The following is a 22,745-nucleotide window of genomic DNA, read 5'->3' on the forward strand; positions in this document are numbered from 1 at the left end:
ACTTTTTACATATATTGTTGTTTCAGATGTTATTTAATATATAAAGTGTATATACTTGGTATCCAAGTATTTAAATGTTCACATCTGAAGTTATTTTATGCATTGGTATAGGACATTGTATAATGTACGTTTTAGTGAGTAGGATAGGTGATGTTTCTTTAAGTGCTTTATTAGTTAACTTTGAAATGAGATTAACCTATCAGATGAGTTTGTACCATATTTAAATTTTGATTGGGAATGTTGTGTTGTTGAAGTTTGATAAAGCCTTCAGGTGAAAGCGCTCACTGTTTCTTGCAAATAAATCCCTTTATGAACTTTTAAAGACTGTGTGGTGTACCTGGTTGGGAACGTTATTTAAAAGGAGCTGAAGGAGACTGTGCCATTGTCGTACCTGCATGAGATACGTTTACGCTTATTTTGTGATTTTATTCATTGCAGGAACGTTAATTCTTCGAGTGGTTTTGATTTTATTTATTCTATTACATGTGCTGGATTTAAATCACTTGCACTTACAGGTTTGGAAGAAGCGGACATACGCCAGATGATGAGAATGGAAAGTTAAGCCCGAGTATCATGAGTTGCTATGGCAACGAACAGATAATGCTACAGTCCTACCTGAATTAAATTAAAATATAAATATCCATAGAGTTTAGAAATTAAAATCTGAAGAGATTTAAGTTGGTTTTCATGAGAACTATTATTTTATTGATCACATTTTTTATGTGAACTAATGTTTTTCAAAGTTTACAGTGAGTGTTTTATTTGTAATGTCTTTTCAAATGCAGAAATTCCTTTAAGAACATGATGCTTTCAATTTGTAATTATTTTTTTCATTAGCCATGTGGTTATAATTGTTGTTTAGTATTATGTAATTTTATGATGCATCATTTAATTGTGCTTTTAAATTTAATTCATCAAGTTCTGAAGATGTTGTTTAAAGTGAAAATAAAAATTGTTTTTATATTGAACAACTTGTCACTTTGTGAATCTTGTTGAGTATCTTTCGGGCTTTTTTTTGTGTGTGTGTGTGTGTGTGTGTGTGTGTGTGTGTGTGTGTGTGTGTGTGTATCTGGTTGTTGTTACATAGCTATACTGAGAAGTGATGGCTCCACATTTTGAATGAGAAACACATGTTTTTTATACTACAAGGTTCTTCTTAGGTTAGCATTTTAGTGGCACAACATACACCCATTACAGTTATCCCATGTCTTACCAAACTTCAAAGGTTCAATGGTGAATACTAGGCTAATGACCATTATGGCCTTTATAAGCTTAATTGTGCAACCCAAATATGACCCACAAATTTGATTTATATAGGGAGGGATTTACTGACTACCTCTGTCCATCACAGACATAGGCACCAGACCAAGGTGAATTTTCAATTGCCCATCCATTGGTCCTACAGTTAGAGAGGAACTCTGCTTCACATAGATGGAAGCCTGTTCCAGAGAATGGGAATTCTCTGAGAAACATATATTTTTCTCCAACATGTCCCGTTTATGTTGCAAGCAAAATTTAGGTCTGTTGATCTAGTAGTTCTGATACTGGATGTTTTCCAGATGTGCAAAAGGTTCATCAAAACAGGGTCCAGGGTTGCCTTGCATGCCACGCAAAGATCACGTCTCAGAAGTCTGTATCATACTGACTAAATAGACAGGAGTATGAGGCAATCAGCACAGAACATTGTGTTTGCTCCCTGTATGCTTTCTGTAAGAAACCTTTGTGGATTTTCCACTTGCTTCATGTGTCTGGTCAGGTACATATTGAAGGGGGAATTATACTTGTAGATCAATGTGTGTGTATATACCTTTTAGAAACTATCCAAAGGCTTTTACAAGTGTATAAATACTGAGCATGTACAACCTAGGCTGCCATTTTGTACTAAGCTGTTGATATGTAAGCATGTATGTATGTAAGGTCTGTCTATTAACTAGTTTGTTTTGTTTCCAGAACATTCTTTCCTTTTTTGTCATTTGGATCCAGTTATACTAAACTCAAGGGGTGGTGGACCCTGGGAAGATTTATTAGAATGTTGTGAGCTGCTGTGGCAACTTAGGTTAAACACAACTGTTTCCCCAGGTTTAAATGATTATATTTCCATTATGAGTGTGTTAAAGTTGAAATCATACGTAGTGTAAGGAGAATTTAATATTTTTAACTGTTTTATGTGTACTTTTTTGCTTATAGTATGGCTTTATAGTTAATTATGAATTTTAAAGTATGTAAAGAAAAGAAGACGAACAGGGACAGAATGGATTACATGGAGGGGTATGCTTATCCACGCCCCCAGGGAGGGACGGATCGGTTTTCTACAGCCTCTGTTCACCACAATACGAGAGTGGTTGATGACATCACCAATTCTGAACCTTTGGATGATGCCCTTTAGAACAGAAGCCTATCTGGTGGTTGGAGAGGATAAGGAACAGGAACAACCAACCTTTCAACAGGGATGGAGGCGGTGCAGGAACTCTGGCCTTTATGGTGGATAGAGGACAACTTTCAACAACCGCCAGTGGAGATATACAGTTTGGAACAAGCTGATGTCTACGTAAACTGTTTTGGTGAAGACACCAAGTACATGTACTATCTACAATAGTAAAGATGACTTTTGTTTGTACAACTCGACTTTTCTTTATTTTAGTAGTGAACACGCCAAATTACTGTCCAAAGGTTTTTCATTTGTGCAGACTAACAAGGCTAAAATAGAGAGATTGTTGGTGGATTTAAAAATCTACCTCAGGAAATTGAATCTAAACCTGATTATGGGAACAGGCAATATAAAAAAAAACGAGAGACATTTTTTGCTGTAGCAGTTTATTCAACCCAAGTTTACCACTGCCTTTGATGTTGTTTGAAAAGTTGGCAGAGTATGATTTTAGACAACTTTGTCTTGCCATCAAGCATGTTAACAATGTTGCAAATTTATTTGATGTTGATAGTGAATTGCTTATGATGTTGGCCAAAAATAAAACTATCAGAATCATGAAACCCGATAAGGGGGGCACTGGTTATGAACAAGGAGGACTATCTTAATAGCATGTTAAGTTTGTGTTACAGGGAGAATTTTATGAGGAAGTTTCCACAATTTCATCCAGATTCCATAAAATGAAGTTGATTACTGGGTGAAGGACTTGGTTGCCCAAGATCATATTGACTACACTATCTATGATATTTTGCATGTACAACATCTTATGGTCTTCATTATTTTCGGTATTCCAAAAACCCAAAAAAGTATAACAGACCCCCCCCCTCCCGCTAAGGCCAATTGCTAATGCCAGCTGATCTAAGATCCACCCTTTAGCTAAGTATATTGACTTATAGCTCAAAAAATACTTTGATGAATTTATATATTTATGTAGAGATTCCTGGAATTTTTTGTTTAAAATCCAAGGTTTAGGTTATTTTAAATCAACGACCTTGACGACAGTTGATGTGGTTGAATTGTTTATTGTCATTCCACACGACATAGGGTTGAATTGGTTTAATGAATTTTTATTGGAGTCTACTACTTTCTAGCAGGATGAAATTAATATTTTAAACCTATTTATGGAAATGGTCCTTAAATACAATTTTGTGTTCCTTCAGGGGCAATACTTCAGGCAAAGCAATGGTGTTGCCATGGGCACGTTGTGCACCCCTCTGTTTGCTGATATTGTCCTTATTCAATGGGAAAAATAATATTTGTTTAGCCATTTTGTTACTCCCCCCTGGAAGGTATATATCAGATTTTTGAATGACATTTTTATGGCTTAAGAAGGTGAACTGGATGAGATGGGTCCTTTTATTGAGTACATTAATTCTACTACATCTTTCCTCAAGTTTACCTTCTCCACCAATACAGAATTTGTTAACTATTTGGATGTTAAAATCATGAAGGATTATGATTAGGAGAGTATTACTAGTGCTATTTACAGAAAGCTCACATAAAGTAACAGTTTACTACATTATTCTAGCAGTCATCCAGAATTTCAAAAGTGGGGAATCATCAAAGGGCAGTATATAAGATTAGCCAGGATGATATCGGATGATTTCTGGTACAGCACTGAGAGTAAGAACCTGGCAGATATGTTTGTAGCTAGAGGATATCCCCTTGAACTGGTTAACAAAATGGGGGGGGGGTTGATCAAAGAAGGAGAAAAGGTGATATTATCCCCATACTTAGGACTGAATCTAGTAGTATTAATGAAATTTTGGGGAACCATAGGACTCCCAATAAGGACTACTCTACTTCCTTTGTGATGGAGTATTGTTTGGTAGATCAGGAAATACGTGAAACAATAAATAAGTACTGGGTTTTTTTTCAGTGTTTGGTGTGGCAGACAAAGTGGGATAGAAATCTTTATTTGTCTACCATAAAGGAAAACCATTAAAAACTACTTGGAGCAAAGTGAACCCAGTTTCATTACTGTAACACATAAAAAACAGGTACCACTAAATGTGATTTTTGTCCCCAGTGCAAGTATTTGTTCGAAGGGAACAGATTAGATGTTAATGGTAGAATTGTCAGGACCAACATGTCTTGCAACTGTAGCACTCACGGGGTAGTTTACAACACCCTTTGCCAGAGATGTAATTGGTTCTATGTTGGAAAAACTGAGAGAAATTTTAAGGAGAGGATATATGAACATGTCCTGGATATTAGGAAAAATAAGGCCAATAGTGCCTTAGCAAAACACATTACTAATAATCTAGGACATCCTTTCATTTTTTGTGGTTTGCTTCAAATTATACAAAACTCAAGGGGTGGACCCTGAGAAGATTTATTAGAATGTTGTGAGCTGCTGTGGCAACTTAGGTTAAATGCAAGTGTTTCCCCAGGTTTAAACGATTATATTTCCATTATGAGTGTGTTAAAATTGAAATCCTATGTAGTATAAAGAAAATTTAATATTTTTAACTATTTTATGTGTACTTTTTTGCTTATAGTACAGATTTATAGTTAATTATGAATTTTAAAGTATGTTTCTGATTGGGTAAAGAGAGGGGTATGTTTAAATCATGTGATGTATTTTTTTGTTATTTAAATGTTAATTGTTTCAGGCATTTTTACTCTGAAGAAGTCTTGAGATTAAAGATGAAAGCACTCAGATTTTATGACAGTTCTTGAGTTTTTTTTGTCTTCATTAGTTCCTGGTTGCTGTTTGTTAACTGGTTTGTTTGTATTTTATGATGTTGTTATCCATCCTGATGTGTTTCTATGTATTAAAGTATCTAAATGAAATATCCGACCTGCTTGTCATCTGTGTTAGAGAGAGAAAAGCGACATGGTGTCAGAAGTGGGATATCTATAGGGCATAAAGTTAGAGGCGGCATGGCTAAAATGACTTAAGACACTTGCTTGGAACTAGTGGAATATAAAGCGGTGAATCATCCATAAAATATGCATACTTTACAAAACAGGTCAGGAACGAATTTTAGATATTAAAACTTGCTCAGCACTATTTCTTATTTGTAAAATATGAAACAAGGCCTACAGAACATTTTAAATGATATTCACATAAACCGATATGTACAATATTGATAAAAATATTTGAATTACTATGGAAAATGTTTGAAATAAAGTCCAAATTGCATAAAATGAATAAAATAAAGGGAAACGACTGCATTTTTGCATTTCCGCAAAGCATGTATTTTTCATATTAATGAAAAATATCTGTGTTATCAGACATGTATAAAGTGTTTGCACATTTGTGCAGTGTTACAGTAAAGCTATTTCACAGAATACAGTCATTAGAGAGCATATTTCGCAAAGTACAGTATTTCAAATAGTTTATTGTGCATTTGGTCACAAAACAGTTTGTTTGTACAATATTACAAGGACCATATTTCCATTGCATTTGTGTATACTTTGTGGGGATGGCAGATGGATTTCAAAAACTCAGTGCACTTGTGTTTGACAGTAATACTGCAGAAAACTGGAGAGTGTTTGAGCAAGAGTATGACATTTTCATACAGGCTGCATTTTCTGATAAAGATGACCATACAAATGCATTTATTCTACTTCATTTAACTGGGTTAGAAGCCATAGAAAGGGAACGCTCATTTGTGTATGCACCTGCTATCTATACCAGAGAGGGGGAACCGTCATATTGTTGCACAGTCTGAGTCGAGCGAGAACCCTAAGTGCTTAAATGTAAATTTAGGGAAATGTGTAACCCCCAGACAAATGTTACGATGGAAAGGAACTTATTTTACACAAGGGATCAAAAGCCTGGTGAAACATTTGCAGCATATTTAATCAACCTGAGAAATAAGGCTAAAACGTACAGATTTGATGATTTAAGGGATGAGTTGATATAAAGGACAGACTTGTGTGTGGTATTAAAGATGATGCTGTGAGAAAGATTTTGCTTTGTGACAGTGATTTAACTTTGAATAAGGCCATTGAGATTTGTCAGATATAAGAGTTCACAGAAAAAGCACACAAATATGCTTACAAATGAGAACAGCTCTAGAAGGCACAGTGACAAAGCTCATGTTGATAGTATGCAGCATGTTATTAAAAGAAACAGTCCCAAGCAAATGGCAGCAACTGTAGCCCCTGCAGCACTCAGAACTTTCTAGCAACTTCCAGAGTTCGCACAGTGTCAGTGAAGCATAGCAGCGAGTTAGCAAACTCAAAGCATAGGCCCCAACTTAGTTTCATAGCCAACTGTCCTAATTGTGGTGGAAGTCATGAATCTAAAAGGGAAAATATTTAGCTTTTGGTCAACAATGCCACAAATGCAATAAATGGAATCATTTCAAAAGGTTTTGTAAATCAAAAGGCTCACCTTCTTTTATTAAAAGGGAACATTTTAAAAAATGAGTTGACCAGTTAGAAAGCTGCAAGCCTGCTCTTTATGTGGATGGTGTATCAGTGCTTTATGAAACAGTCAGTGCAGTATATCTAAGGGCAAATAATTAAGTATTTTGTACTGCTCAGATAAATGGCAAACCCATAGGGCTCAAAGCTGATACAGGTTCTAAGTGCAATGTTATGTCAGCAGAAACATTTGCAAGATTGTGTCATGGTAAAAGGCTTGATTTGCTGAGGTGTGCAAAGCTTGTTGCTTATAGAGGTGAAGAAATTCAAACTGAAGGCTCAGTACTGCTTTCATGTTACTCTGCTGAAAGAAGCTATGACTTGTTATTTTATGTGGTCAAGAGGCACGTCCAGTCATTATTAAAGCTCAGAGACAGTTTGAAAATGGGACTGCTTTCATTTAATAAGGAAATCCATCATGTTAGCTTAAAAGACCACTACTCTAATTTTGCCCAGTACATTTTTTTTACCTATGCTTATCTTTTCAAAGACAAACTAGGCAAACTTCCAGTTGTGACTCCATGAAGTTAGACTCAGAGGTCAGGCCAGTGCAAAAAGTTCCAATAGCCATGCAGGACAGAGTCAAAGCTGAGCTAGATACAATAGTCCAGTTGAAACTCCAACTGAATGGGTATCTTCCATGGTGGTAACTCATAACAAAAGCTCAGATGACATCATAATATGTGTTGATCCACGAGATTTGAAAAAAATAGTGCTAAAAAGACCTCATTATCCAATGCACACAGTCGAAGAAGTCACAGCCTTGATGCCAAATGTCACTATTTTTTCTGTCTTAGATGCAAAGAGTTCATTTTGGCAAATTCAGCTTGACAAAAAAATTCTTATTGTTCATGATGTTCAATACTCAGTTTGGCAGGTACAAATTTTTGAGAATGCCATTTGGGATAAATTCTGCAAGTGAAGTCTTTCTGCATGCAATGGAGCAATTTTTTTTCTGGATATCCTTGTGCTATTATAGTAGACTACTTACAAGTAGGAGGTCATGATGAAGCTGAGCATGACAGAAACCTCAGAAAAGTTCTAGAAAGGGCACATCAAGTGAATCTTAAGCTCAATGCACAGAAATGCAAATTCAGGTTACAAGACCTTCCTTGTATTGTAGCTCATTTGTGTATGCACCTGCTATCTGTACCAGAGAGGGGGAACCGTCATATTGTTGTACAGTCTGAGTCGAGCGAGAACCCAGCTCAGCCAGGAATATTCAGGAACTATTCTAAGGCTATGGTCTTTTATTTACGGGTACAGGCTTACGACCAGACCCTTCAAAGCAAACAGCCATTTTCAAGATGCCAGCTCCAGACAATGTTCAAGCCCTGCAGTGTTATGTTGGCATGGTCAACTACCTAGGCAAGTTTATTCCAGACTTGAGCCAACTTTCACCACCACTCAGAGAGCTGACACATAAAGATGCATCATGGTCTTGGTTAGAGCAACACCAAAGAGCATTTGAAGTCCTGAAACAGAGAATTGCTAGTCCACCAACTCTCAGATATGATGATGCTTACAAGTCAGTTACTCTTTCCTGTGATGCTTCAAAATTTGGTCTTGGTGCAGTCATTCTACAAGAAGATCAACCTGTTGCCTATGCATCGAGAACTCTTACCCAAACTGAGATGCAGTATGCTCAGATTGAGATAGAGCTTTTGGCATTTGTGTTTGCATGTTTGAAGTTCCATGATTATGTTCATGGTAGACCCATCTAGATTGAAACAGACCACCAACCTTTATTCACTATCTTGAGAAAGCCTATGAATTCAGCTTCAGCTCGATGGAGGCTCCATCATGAGACACACTGATGTCCCTCTCACCAGGCTGAGTAAGGAGAAAGTTAAGGTCAGTTGCTTATCAGGGGCTAGGATCATCACATTACGCATGCACTCAGGTCATTGGACCACAATTACCAATATGACACAGTCATAGTCCATGTGGAAGTACATGACTTGAGACATACCTCCCTAGACTATATGAAGAGAAACATCATAGAGCTCTTGGAATATGTGTCTCAGGCTGGTATGAGCCTAACATTGAGCAGTATTTTATCTTCTCCAAGGATGATGCCACAATATGAACAAAAGATGATTGACTTTAATAATTGGCTTAGTTTCTGGTGTCATTCTAAGGGAGTGCAATATTTGTCAGCATAGGAGATGGGCAACAGACCATGCTGCTTTGCCAGGGATGGTCTGCACCTCTCCCCTTTAGGCTTTTGAATATTAACTAAAACATTGTCTTCCCCATAGTGACTTTTTTTAGGCAATATCAAACTTAAAGTACTTCTTACATAGCAAATCAAAACCAAGAAAATCTAAAGGTATTACTGCTCAATGCTAGGAGCCTAAACAAAAACCTCCATTCTCTGGAAGCTTTCTTTACCCTAGAGAATGCTGATGTCTGTGCAGTCTCTGAGATGTGGTTTAAAGCCACAGAGAGCACACCAACAGTGCAAGGTTATAATGCCTTCCACACGTTTAGACCAGCTACTTCACAGGCAAGGACTAAAGGTGGAGGTGTCTCTATTTACATCAAAAATAAATATACTTCAAGGCTGGTCAAACAGGACAATGCACTCAAGCTGCTCCATGTTCAAATCACCACAGGTAAAATCCAATACCACTTCCTTGCAAGGTACATTTTCCTCTCTATGACCCATGAAACGCATATGATGTATTTAAACCTATTAGAAACACTAACTATCCAAGCCAATACCATTTTCATGGTTAACTTTAATTACCCCACTATTAAGTGGGAATTTTATATGACATCAAACATATGTGCAGAGAGATTCCTGGATTTTGTAAACGCAAACTCCCTGGACCAGATAGTCAATACACCAACCAGGGGTGCAACCATACTGGATCTGGTCCTCACTAATATGGGAGACTGCTGCACACACCCTACTGTAATGCCTTCTCTGGTAAGGTCAGACCACAAAATGGTCTCCTTTGAAGTAAAAATAAAACCTGGAACCCCAGCTCAGCCAGGAATATTCAGGAACTATTCTAAGGCTAATCCCTGCTATTAAGTGAGAACCTGGCAAAATGTCAAGCCCCTATAAACCCTGAGAAAACCTCAGCCTATGCCAAACTGTTCACAGAAGCCCTGTACAAGCATGTTAATAGCTGATTAGAGGCAGGTGTACCCACCAGGAAGAAGTACAGAACTAACTCAAAAAACAAGCCACTCTGGTGAAATCACAAAATCAATCAGATGTATAACAGGAGGAAGAAAATCATGGCAAAAAATTAGGAGGTGCAGTACCCTTAAGGATAAAAGCACTCTCATCAAACTAAACAAACAACTCAGAGGACAAATAAAGTCTACTAAAGCCAAATTTGAGGTAAGTTTGGCCTCCCAGACCAAGGCCAGCCAGAAAGCATTCTTTAGCTATATCCACAACCTCAAAGGCAATGCACAATTGTGTGCAGAACTCATTGTAAATGGAGCCCCCTATACTGAGCCAGAAGATACAGCAAACCTCCTGGCTGATAAATTCAGCTCCAACTTTACTCCTCTCTCCCTCTGTCTTCTACAGGCTTTTGAGAGGAGATCTATGCCTGGTATACAGGGCATTGTCAGACCCCACTCTGATGGACCTCCAGCATATCCACAAAACAAACAGTACCAGAATTACCCATTCTAAAGACTTAAACCTTGCCTGTGATATAAATAGGACCTGCTGGAGAGATAGGTATGTATCCCAGAGACTACCCTGTCTATGGAACAGGCTCCCCATCCATGTGAAGCAGAGTTCCTCCCTAACCCAATTCAAGTGCAACGTGGACAATTGGATGGGAAACCGGAAATTACTCCCTGGTTTGGAACCTATGTCTCTAATGCAAACAGGTAACCTGTAAATGGTTCATTTCCCAGACCCATGCTTACACTTATCAAGGGTATCAGAACTTGTCAGAGATTTGAGAAGCATGGCTAGGCTTCAAAAGGCCCTTGTGGTTGTTAGCCTAGTAAACACCTATAAACCTATGAACCTATGATGCTGAGATTGCAAAAATATAATTTCAATCTTGTCTACAAGAAAGCCAAACTTATTTATCTTAAAATAAATAAATAAATATCATCTTGCTGATACCCTATCCAGATCACCCAGAAACACCACAGAACAGCACGAGAATGAGAACCTTGATTTTGAAGTCATGAAAGTGACAATTTTTTCTTCCACATGTCTTGATGAGCTGAGAGATCAAACAGCCACAGATCCAGTTTTACAAAGGCTCAACCACTTTATCAATCAAGGATGGCCGTCAAAGCAATTTAGTTTACCTCAAGATGTGCAACCTTATTTTCCCTACAGAGATGAGAGTTTGTCTGACAAAGGTATCATTATGAAAGGTCTATAAGTAATTGTTCCAAAATCCTTGCAACCAGAGTACATTACTATTTTGCATCATGGTCACCCAGGAACAGAATCTACCAAAAGAAGGGTCAAGAACTTGGTCTTATATGTCAGAAGACATTGAGAGAGCACTTTTATCTTGTTCTGTGTGTAGTAGTACTAAGCCACATCAACAGAAGGAACCACTTCAGCTAAACCAGATTCCAGAATTACCATGGTTGACAGTAACCACTGACATTTTTGAGTGGAATGGCCAACATTATTTGGTGTTAGTAGACTCTTACTCCAATTGGTTCGAAATTGACTTACTTCCTAATCTAGCATCTAGTACTGTCATTACTAAACTGAAGTGCCATTTTGCAGTACGTGGGAGTCTGCACAAAGTTATTTCTGACAATGGCATGCAGTTTACAAGCCAACAGTGCAAAAGATTTGCTGAAGAATGGGAATTAACTCATGTCACAAGTAGCCCGGAGTACCCGCATTCAAATGGTTTAGCAGAACATGCAGTTCAAAGTGCAAAGCAGTTACCAGAGAAGTCAAAATTATACAATAGTGATGCTTTTCTGAATTTCATGAATCTCAGAAATGTTCCCCATGATAAACATCTTGGTTAACCTGCTCAGAGACTTCTGTTGAGACAAACCAGAACTACATTACCAATCAGTAGCCAATTGTTGGTTCCATGTGTCAAGAACAACAGGTCAGTGAAAGCCAATCTGTTGAAAAAGTGTTTAACCCAGACATCCTACTACGATAAAACCAGCAAACCGCTCAATCCATTATGAGAAGGAGAAGTGGTAAGGATTTCCATGTCCAAAGGTTATGATCAGATTGGTGTCATGAAGAATATTTGCCCAGACCCAAGATTATACATTGTGGAATCACAAGGAGCAGTCTTTAGACAGAATCAGAAACATTTGAGACTGCTGTCCGAGCCTATACCACAGCACATAGCCTGTGATAAAGACTCTTTATCTCAGAGCGAGTAAGTTGCCCAGTGTTACAATTCCAGAGGAGGTTTCAGAGGACATTCCTGTTCCTGTGATGAATCCAGAAGTTCCTGATACGACTTGTGCATTGCAAGCTGCCCCTGTTGCTAAATTTGGTCCAAATTGTTATGTTACAAGATATGGTCACATCTCTAAACCCTGTAACAGATATGAAGCAATTTGGACATGAACACTGTGTTTTGTTTCTAATGTCTATAGTATTGCATGTCTAACTCTAATATTGTTTTACAAATCCCAGTCTTTTTAAGAGGGAGGACGTAGATCAATGTGTGTGTATGTAACTTTAAGAAGCTATCCAAGGGCTTGCACAAGTGTATAAACACTGATCACGTGCAAGCTAGACTGCCATTTTGTAGTAAGCTGTTGAAATGTAAGCATGTATGTATGTAAGGTATGTCTGTTAACTAGCTTGTTTGTATTTTATCATGCTGTTATCCATCCTGATGTGTTTCTATCTATTAAAGCATCTAAATGTAATACCTTGCCTGCTTGTCATCTGTGTTAGACAGAGACGAGCGACAATACTCTGTGATGCATCTGATGAGGGACAAGTACAGTAGTACGATGACCTCTCTAGACCTAGATGCCATGGCCTTACTTGTAAGCTGAACAACACAGAAGGATTTTTTACTACCATGGACACATGTTGGTCAAAGGCTAGGTTACTATCTACATTAGTTTCCAGATCCCTTACTAGTGAATCAACTTTTAGGGATGTTTTACTGAATATGTAGTAACCCGGAGTGACCAATTCCCTCAAAGGTTCTATAGTGCATTTCCTGACATTCAGTTTTAAGCCATGAATTTGGTACCAAGAGTTTGTGTTAGATCTTCCTGAAGTGTGATTTTGTCTTTGGGGGATTCACTGACTACTGCCAGTTTGCAATCATCTATGAACTTGGTCAGCCAGAATTTTCTGACATAGGTTCATGGGTTTATAAATGCTTACTAGGCTAACAACCACAAGGGCCTTTGTAAGCCTAAAACTTGTGGCAGAGGATTCTTTCTGTGGGCATGTGAGAATTTCTATGTGAACTAATCTAGTGACATTTTCTGCTGTAAAGGCTTGCTAATGTGCACTTCTAGAAAGGCCTTCTTATTGCACTTTCCTTACAAAGCCATTCTTGCCATTACTACATGCTACGTGACATGTCACAAATATACATTCAGTTTTGGTAACAGAATTGTTATGTGCCTATGCACTTTAAGGTTGAGAACAAGTTTTCTACAACACATTTTTACTTCACGTTCTCTTAATTTCATAACATGTAGTAAAGGTGCAGAACACCTATTTGTGCTATCTTCATTTCAACGTTTCAGCATACTACACATGCAAGGAAGTAGTATTCTGGTACATTTTCTGTTGTAAATAAAAATGGCATTTCTGGACAAATTTGTAGTAACATCTGTAGTCATTTGTTGGAAAGAGGTCTGTTGAATGTCTGCTTACTGAACTGCCTATATACAAAATAAAATATATCAAGTTGAATGTTTAATTAACAGTTGTTTGTCCTTGAGCACATAGCATTCAAGAAAAAGAAAGACTCTGTTTTTATACCAAATTGAATATTCCCCTTTGCTTCCCTGCTGTGCTGCCTTGAAGTTAATATAATTAGGTCATGGAACTGTACTTGTGTGTTGGAGGATATAATGTCATTATTTCAGTTAACAGTCCTTGAATGCATTTCAACAAATAAAAATTAATACTGGTGCCATTCTTAAAATCCAGGTCTAGACTGTGGAGAAATATATAGGACCATCCTTCAGAAAAGTAGCAAAAAATGTTATTTTTGCCTTCACAGCCTGATACTGTTGCCCTTCATTCCATCTTGTGTTTAAACAATGGCTTCCTTGGTACCTCTATCAAGAGGTAGCCACTAATCCCATTTAATAAATGTAGCCGCATTTCTCAACTCATGTACCATGAAATCAAACATTGTCTCAGATGGATAATGCTGTCATAAGCTGTGCTGTGTGCAATCCATACTCTCAGCATTAGGTTCAACAACTAGCGATATATACTAGCCTCTGACAGCAGTCATTTCTTTCTGAGAGAGTCTCAACATTATACATTGTTGAGTTACATGCAGAATGGTTGGCTTTACCTATGCTCCCCTTGCAAGTACTGAAATGATAGGAAAAGAAAAGCAAAGAAAAATATGACACCTTTCCACGATATCACCTTTCCATATGTTGAGAATGCTCTGGGACTTAAAAGTGAAGTGGTGCTTGTAATAATCACATCCACTAGGTTAATATAATAAGATAATAAGTCAAATAGATGTGTGTTTAAAAAAATAAGAGAGCTATTGAAATTCATGTAAGCAAACTGTGAAGCAAAACCTAAGATTTTCTGGAGGAATGTTTAAAGTTGAGTACATCGAAGAGATATAAAGTCCAACAAATGTAATGGTACTGAAAAAAAAGCTTTGCAAACTGCTCTTGATGGCAAATTATCATAGACTAGAATATTCAGTTTAGTACTGATGATAAACTTTAGGACTTAGTAGATGTTATTACCTTTTTCACCTGGTGGTCCTTGTGGTCCAGGATTTCCCATGTTGCCTTTCTCACCTTTAAAATAAATCAGTCTGGTTCAGTGGATTTTGTAGTTTTAAATCCAAAGAAAAAAATTAAACCACAGCACCCTCATACATATGTCTCTGCATCTAATGGTAGAAATGAGTGTTATACAATCAATAAGAGTGGAGAATTCTAAAGGTCTTTCAAACTAGGTTTTTTTCTCTTAGGGAGTGGAACAATCATCTTTGTAATCATACTGTGCCCTGCTACTGTTACTGTGTTTTGGAGGTGACTGCTTGTATTTGGGTGTTTTTTTTTAGTGTGTGTGCATATGTGTATGTTTCTATGCATGTACATGCATATGTGTATACATGCATGCATGCATGTATATGGGTCTACTTCTAAATTTTGAACTTTCAAAATGTCATCTTTCTTCTGGTTAAGACCATAAGATCGATGTTTGGAAACTTTGAAATTTAAATAAAAAAAAAATAAAACAAAAAAAAAAAACTTTTTTTCTTTTTTTTACATTTTTTGCAGGGGGCAAGCTCCCCCCCTACACCCTCATACCACCTGCTAATTAAATATACCAGCTCCAAGATTGCACTCCAGTGAGGAAAATTATAAATATATCATTCCGTGCTGTATGGTGATCTCCATTTAAATGGTTCAAAGTTTCAAAACTTCAATCTTATGGTCTCGACCATAAGAAAGTTGATATTTTGAAAGTTCAAAATTTAGAAACAGACCCATGCATCAGTAAGATCAATGTGTCTGTGTGTATGTATGTGCACATGTAAGTCTGCAGGGAAGTAGGCAACCAAGCAAGCACTTGCTCACACATTTGTGTGTGTGGTTATCTGTGCTTATACATGCAAGTGTGTGTGTGTGTGTGTGTGTGTGTGTGTGTGTGTGTGTGTGTGTGTGTGTGTGTGTGTGTGTGTGTGTGTGTTCATACTCATGTGCATGTGTGTATATTGTGTGTGTATTGGTATTTGATCTAGCAAGCACGTATCCTGGTCTGTTCCACCTGATGTTTCAAGAGTTACTTCTAATAACTTCTAAATACCCATACTTGTGTTTCAAAACTTATACAACACCCATGGCAGTTGGGGGCATTTAGAAGTCTTTCTAATATGAAGACTTTTTCAGTAAGATAGAATACTGTGCACAATGTGGGAAGTGAAGTGTTATATGCCAACTGTATGACATAACAGGCATGGTTTGAAAATGAAATACAGCACTAAAAATGCTGGCATCAGCAAAATAGGAGGTCAAGCAATACTGAATGTAAAATGAAAGTATGAACTGCAAATAAATCTGTTTCCTTTATTCTTCAAAAATGCTAGAAATTAGAGAAATGTTTTTGACAGTTATGCAATATGAGACTCCAAATTACCTTTTTCACCTGCTGGCCCTATCTTCCCAGGAGTCCCGACAGCACCTTTTTCACCTGCAAAGCAAAGAAGTATATTCAACAACTATTTTGCAACCACCTTCCCTTTATCAACATACATTCAAATATATATTCACTTGCTCTCAAAATCCATCACATGATGCTATTAATTAGAGGAAGAAAAGGCTGAAAATATTCAGTAATAGAAATCTATTTTGTAAACCCCTTCTTCAGCTGTTTGCTTCTCACATTTTCATCCAAGAAATGAAAAAGCACTCCATATTTATGGGGACATGATAAAATGAAGTACCTAGGAGTATAGGTTAAACATTATTCTGTTGTGGCAGCTAATGATATGTGGGAAGAGACTAAACAAAAGATAATACAAAAAACAAAGAAATTGGAAACTCTGTTTTATGGATGCGGATGTGGATAGCAAAATACAAGCAGTCAAAATGTTTCTAGTATCTTTAGTTTTATAAACACATTAAGCATATTTTATCAACTAGAGAAGAAGTTGTTGATAGCAATTAAAAAAGAGATGAAGGATTTTATCTGTGAGGGGAAGATGGCAAGAGTCTAGTGGGATAAACCAATTCTTCCAATAGAACAAGGTGGTCTGGGATTACCTCATTTGAATGGGTATGTCAAAGCTACACAGTTAAGGCTCCTATGCATAGCATAAGCAGAAAGCTATAATTCAAAGTGGAAAGGGATGATGTCAAAATGGGAGGGAGTTCAAGAAACAGGTGAGATGGGGATTTTGGATGCAGATCCTTAAGGAGAATAGCAATAACCATATAGAATATTGCATTCGTAAAGAAGCAGAAAGTATTCTAAGAAATAAGCCAACACAGGACTAGAGAAATGAGAGACTCTGCTGATAGGGAACACTGCAACTAGGGATACAGACAATAAGCAAGAGGGGGCTGGCAGAGGAACCAAGGTATTGAGATGAAGTAGCTAGAGAGGAAAAGGTAATAGAATGGGAAGAGGCCAGTAATTTATTTGGACTGCAAGCTAGAAATTGCCTTCGCTATCAAGGAATGATATCAGAGTATAGGCAAAGAGAAAGAAATAGAGGGATCCTAAGCAAAAGACCAGCAGTGGTAGAAGTTTCAGTAAAATCTAGAACAGAGGCTGCTGTTAAAAAGGGATAATTAGTAGAGCATATAAAATATTGCATGATAACTATAAGAATCAGTGACTCACAGGGGGTTAGAAAGGATTGGGAAGAGAGATTGGATAAGCAATTCATATAGAAACAATGGAGGGATATATGTATGTCTTCCAAATATGCAACAAAGTCTAGAAGATTTAGGACCTTTGCTTGGAAGTAGACTCCAATGATTTTTTTTTCCAAGGTATATAGCAAATATCGAAGGTATGATTGGGAAGAAAGGGGTAACTGGGAACATATTTTTGGGACTGTAATGAGTTGGTAGATTTAAAAAATTCCCTGCAGACTACTATAGCAGAAATACTGGGTGAGCAAGGTGTAACTAAGGAAATTATTTTTTGAGCTGTGATATAGAATTGGAATTGCCTAGACACAATAAGGCTTTGATGAGTCTAATTAGGGTGCCTGCCAAAAAGCAATTACTAGAAAATGGAAATCAAAGTCTAAAATGACTGTTCTGGAAGTAGTGAATATACTGACAGAGATAAAATTACCAGAAGTGGGATCTTTAGAAAAGGGTAGGAGCAAATTACACAGAAAAAATGGGAATTATGGTAACAATAAATGTAGAATAACATTTTGGAGGAGGAATGGAGTTTAAAAGAAGAATAGGATTTGAATGAACTATGTAATGTTTGGCTGACAATGACTGGACAGATTATAAGTGATGTATAATGTTTGCAATTAAAAATATGTCAGTATGGTTTGTTTTTATTTATATAAATGTATGATTGCCTATGTCATAAGTGATAATTTAATAAAGATGTTTCTTGTTAAAAAAAAGAAAGGGAATAGCACCGCAAAGCAGTGCTGAATGCCATAAGTACTAAACATGGAGCCACAGATTATCTTCATAACTGTGAGAATAAAACTAATGCAGAAGGAAGGATTGACTTGGGTATGATGAGTAATGATAGGAAAGACATCACAGAAGACAGTAATAAACAATAGCCTGTTCAGCAGTTGCAAAGGAAAGCAAGGGTAGAGTGCCAAGCTGGAATGTTGGCAGAGCAGAGTGTAGAGAACAGGGGAGAGACAGCAGCACAGACACAGAGGATGCTGAGAGGGAAATGGACATCCTAAGGACAGATAAAGCACAAGGATCAGATGACTTGCTTCCCAGGGTCCTTAGGAATCTGGCCAGTCAGCTGACAGATACACATGATAGAAGTTTCCATTAAGTTATAATGGCCACTGTGAAAGTCACTGAATACTGGAAGACAGCAACTGTGGTACCACTGTATTAATGGAAGTAGGACAAATTCAGAGAAGTACAATTGTTTAAGCAAAACAGTAGTGACAGGGAAAGTTATGCAAAGAATCCTGCAGGAAAAGCTGCTTGTTTTCCTGATGAACACCAACCTCTAGGCCTGCAACTGTTATAGGTTCATAGTCAGAATATGGGGGTAAAAAAAATGTATCGGTTTTTATGACTGAGTTGCAGAGGAACTAGACAGTGAATTACTGTTAGGATGTGTTCTACCTGAACTTGTGTACTGCCATTGTTTTAGTCCTACACTGGTGGCTGTTAGGGAGGCTGCAGGGTAGGATGCAGACTCAGGAGCTAGATAGCTGCATGGATGAATGGTAGGGCAAATGGGTATGGAGAGAGTGGAATATCAGGAATAAGGAAACTGATTACTGGATTACTTCCCGGGTTTGTCCTGGGTCCGTTATTCTTCAGTGTGTTTGTTTCAGACACACATGAGGGAATAAACAATAAGATCAGTCTCTCTGCTAATAAGGGCAGCAGTGGAGAAGAAAGATTCTAAGGAAATATTAAGTGGGCTAAAGGTGTCGTGGTTCTGTGGAGACAAATGCAGACTACTACATCTGCACCACGGCAACCCAGCTGTGAACTATCAGCAGGAAGTGAGTGGAACTGATGAAAACTGAGCAGGAAAATGACCTGGGGATTTTAATCACACTTGGACTAGACTGGATCCCAAGAATAAAGTAAGAAGATAGTAGCAGCAACAAACAGAATGCTGGGGTATATTCTCAGGGGTGTATCCTCAGAGCAATGGGCAGGATATACTTGGGAAGAGTTAGAATCCAGAAGAAAAGAAGTAATGCTTCCACTGTACTGGACCCTACTCAGGTCACAACATTCTATTATGTGTAGTTCCAGATGCCACAGAAGGAAAGGCATATAAGGTTGCTGGTTGAAGTCCAAAAGAAAGCCAACAGAAGGGTGTATGCGATTGAGAGGAAAATGTTAAAACAGAGACTAGAAGAGATAAAAGAAGTTTTGACTTAAGACCAGGAGAGAAACAGGAAAGCTATAATAAAAACATAAAGATCATTTCAGAGACCTTTGACGTGATTGTCCTGAACAGAAAGGACAGAGGGGGAAGGGGAAAGCACAGACAGCACACTGAATGCAGAAACTACTCATTGGGTCAGCAAAAATACTTCAAACAAGGGACTGTTGACCCATGCAGCGAACTATGAAACTTGGGAGAGGGGCTAAAAAAAGAGGTGATGTGAAAAACAGGAAAGAAACAATAAAAACACAAACTAAACAGTCAATTTACTGCTTCTGCTGTCATGCAAATGCAATGAAAATGCAAAACAGGAAAGTAAAGCAGATCATTTTTATAAGTAGGTATTTATTTAGAAAAATATGTTGGTGGACTGATGAAAATCGATCATTTTCTGACAGCAAAATCAGTATATGAACAAAGAAATATATAGCAGTACTTCAGAATACAAAGTATGAATTTAATAAAATGACAGCAATGCATAGTTCATCCTAAATTTCAGGGTTCTGATATAGACTATAAATGATCAGCTGAAGACCTACAGCATTCTGAGGAAAAAACTTGGTTGGTCAGTTCCTGTCACCATCTCTACTGTCCCGGGTAAGGTTTGAAGAAGACTGTCCCATCCCTGATCTTTGAATGTCAAAGCAAGTACTATTTCATGTTGCACCCTCAGCATATTTTTAATGGCAGGTACAGAAATACTGTTTTAATGGCCTGTCTCACTGAATCCATGATATCCATTATCAATCAGGCAAAACTGACTAGAACCCTCAATCCTGATGTATTCCAAGCCTATGTCACACTCAACTTCAGCCATTTTTATCTAAATGTGTATTTAATTCCTTATGCAGGAATGCTCAGTAGTGGTTAACTAGTTACCTAGCACTGAGAGTGTGGTCTCATTTAAAGCTACATTGAACTTGTCTGTATACATTAGTGTTACTAGGTGAATCAAATTCAGGCTTTGATCTTACTTTCAGTTTTTAAGAGTCTAATCCTGAACCTCTTAGGCAAAGATCCTCCTAAACAAAGAACAAATAAATGCAGCTATTAGGTCATGCCATAACACTTCCACCTTTACCATGTACCTATATTCATGAGTCTCGAGGGTGCTGACCCCAAGCTGGAAAGGTCCACAGAGCCTGCCCATATCCTTGGTAGTGTCTTATCACCGATGACTCTCTTATAAGGCCCACAATCATCATGCACGCTTGGCTGAATAAGAACAGTTAAATGTTTAGATGTCTTCCAGTCATCAGGATCCATAATGTAACGAGAGCCTTCACATACAATTTTGACCTTATAATGGCACATGTAGAGTGAATGATGTCCGTAGGTGCTCTACCTACAGGGACATGCATAATGATATGATGAATCCAGCTCTGTGTCCAAAGCAGGTAAGGCAATTATCTTTAATGGCATCTAACCATCACCCAGAAAGATGCACAGAATCAAAGACAAGGCAACTGGCTATGAAGCTGTCATTCTAAGGGGATTCAGTATATGTTAGTATAGGATGAGATGGCTGACATACCTTATAGGTTTTTCACAAATGATCTGCATCTCTTTCCAGGGCTTTCACATTTTCGTTACAACCTATGCTGTACTCCTAAAGTGCCTGTTTAGGCAAAGCCACTCTCCTAGACACTCCAGCTCAGCAAATTCCTATTCAGATCACATTAATGTGGCCTTAGTCAATGCAGGAGTCTGTACAACTAAATGCCTGAAATTGACGACCTGCTGATACTTCAATATATCCATGCATGAGTAGTGGTTTTAATGCAATCACAGTACTCTCTCAGAACTGGTGTTTAGCATCTACCATGCATTCAGGATTACGATCAACTGTAGAAAGGGTTATCAGTGCTTAGCAGAGACTCAATCATCTCTTGATAAATACACTATGACCCACAGTTTGAGCTCACTGAAGTCCAAGGTAGCTTTATCAAGTTCAGTTACCACTTCATATCTAATTATTCCACGTTCCCTAATAACTATGATATATATCAATCAATAGAATAGCTGAACTACACCACAAATGGTAAAAATGTCAAAGGCTAACTTGACTTTATAAATGCTAACTCACCATCTTCTAGTGTTCCTTAAAATGACACAATTTTCTGATTAATTATCAAGTTTTTTTGTTTGTTTGTTTTTTGCTGATATTGTTTTTTGGGAATATTCATCATATGCTTTAATTTTTGTCTTTCAAAACTGACTTTTAGGCATTTGGATGAATGGATGAACATATGTATGGAGGGATGGATAGGCAGAGCTATGGCTAAGTTGAGAAAATGAAATAACACTATCGAGTATTTATTTACATTAAACAGGTTTTGTTAAAAATTGTAAAATCCAAATTATACAATAACTGGCCATTAACATTCAAAAACATGCACAATGATTGGTCAGCCCAACCAGCGTACCAGTTGTAAAGTCAAGCATATACCCACAGCGAACGGCTACATCATCGATTTCCTTCCAAGGGAAAGAAATTGGTTGGCCATTGTTTTAAATCCACCCTTTTCCCCAATGTAGTGCGATCTTGGAGTTAGTATATTTAGGTATGGGGGTATATTTAGGTATGGGGATGTGTCGTTCATATTTGGCCTACCTATTTCTTTCCCTTGGAAAGAAATCAATGATGTGGCCATTCACTGAAGTGGATGTTCGACACATATGTTTCGATGACAAGGTTGTCAACATTCTGTCCATTCGAGGATATAATATAGACCCTGATGTACTACATAATTTTGGGAACATTAAGTCCTATACACATGCATAGTACATCAAGAAAGCCTGATACCAGGAAAAAAGCAGAACACCATGGCACTGTTATATATACAAAGACATTATTTAAGAAAAGTAAGTGACTTTTATGTTAAATAATGTCATTATATAATAGCAATAACCCATGGCTGGGTTTGAGTAATGCTGGATTTATCGACAGATGGCTTTGTTTGATCACTTGGGCTTCACTCTCATGATCAAACCGCACTAACCATGGGTAAATCCAGCATTACCCACACCGGCCATGGGTTATTGCTATAATACATACTTCATAGCCAACCTGGAGAAAATTTTGGTGCAGATAACAGTTGAAGCCACATTTGCTTCATACAAAGTACTGTGTGACTTGATTTCATAGCAAAAACTGTATGTTATTTATAAGCACATAATGCAAACTCA

At 37.6% G+C, this 22,745-nt stretch overlaps 1 protein-coding gene across 2 annotated transcripts in view; it reads right to left on the reverse strand.

The window, feature by feature from the left end:
• LOC122790307 (ficolin-2-like) overlaps nucleotides 1–22,745 on the reverse strand; it is a 272,987-nt gene that overhangs the window by 225,644 nt on the left and 24,598 nt on the right. For both annotated transcript variants that reach the window (XM_044057825.1, XM_044057824.1), the window contains exons 3-4: nucleotides 16,113–16,166; nucleotides 14,711–14,764 (exon numbers count right to left, since the gene is read on the reverse strand). In XM_044057825.1, coding sequence (XP_043913760.1) covers nucleotides 14,711–14,764; nucleotides 16,113–16,166 — 108 coding nt within the window. The remainder of the gene's footprint in view (nucleotides 1–14,710; nucleotides 14,765–16,112; nucleotides 16,167–22,745) is intronic.

This window comes from Protopterus annectens, chromosome 16.part0, assembly GCF_019279795.1.
Source record: "Protopterus annectens isolate FY-2018-M chromosome 16.part0, PAN1.0, whole genome shotgun sequence".
Taxonomy (NCBI): Eukaryota; Metazoa; Chordata; order Ceratodontiformes; family Protopteridae; genus Protopterus; species Protopterus annectens.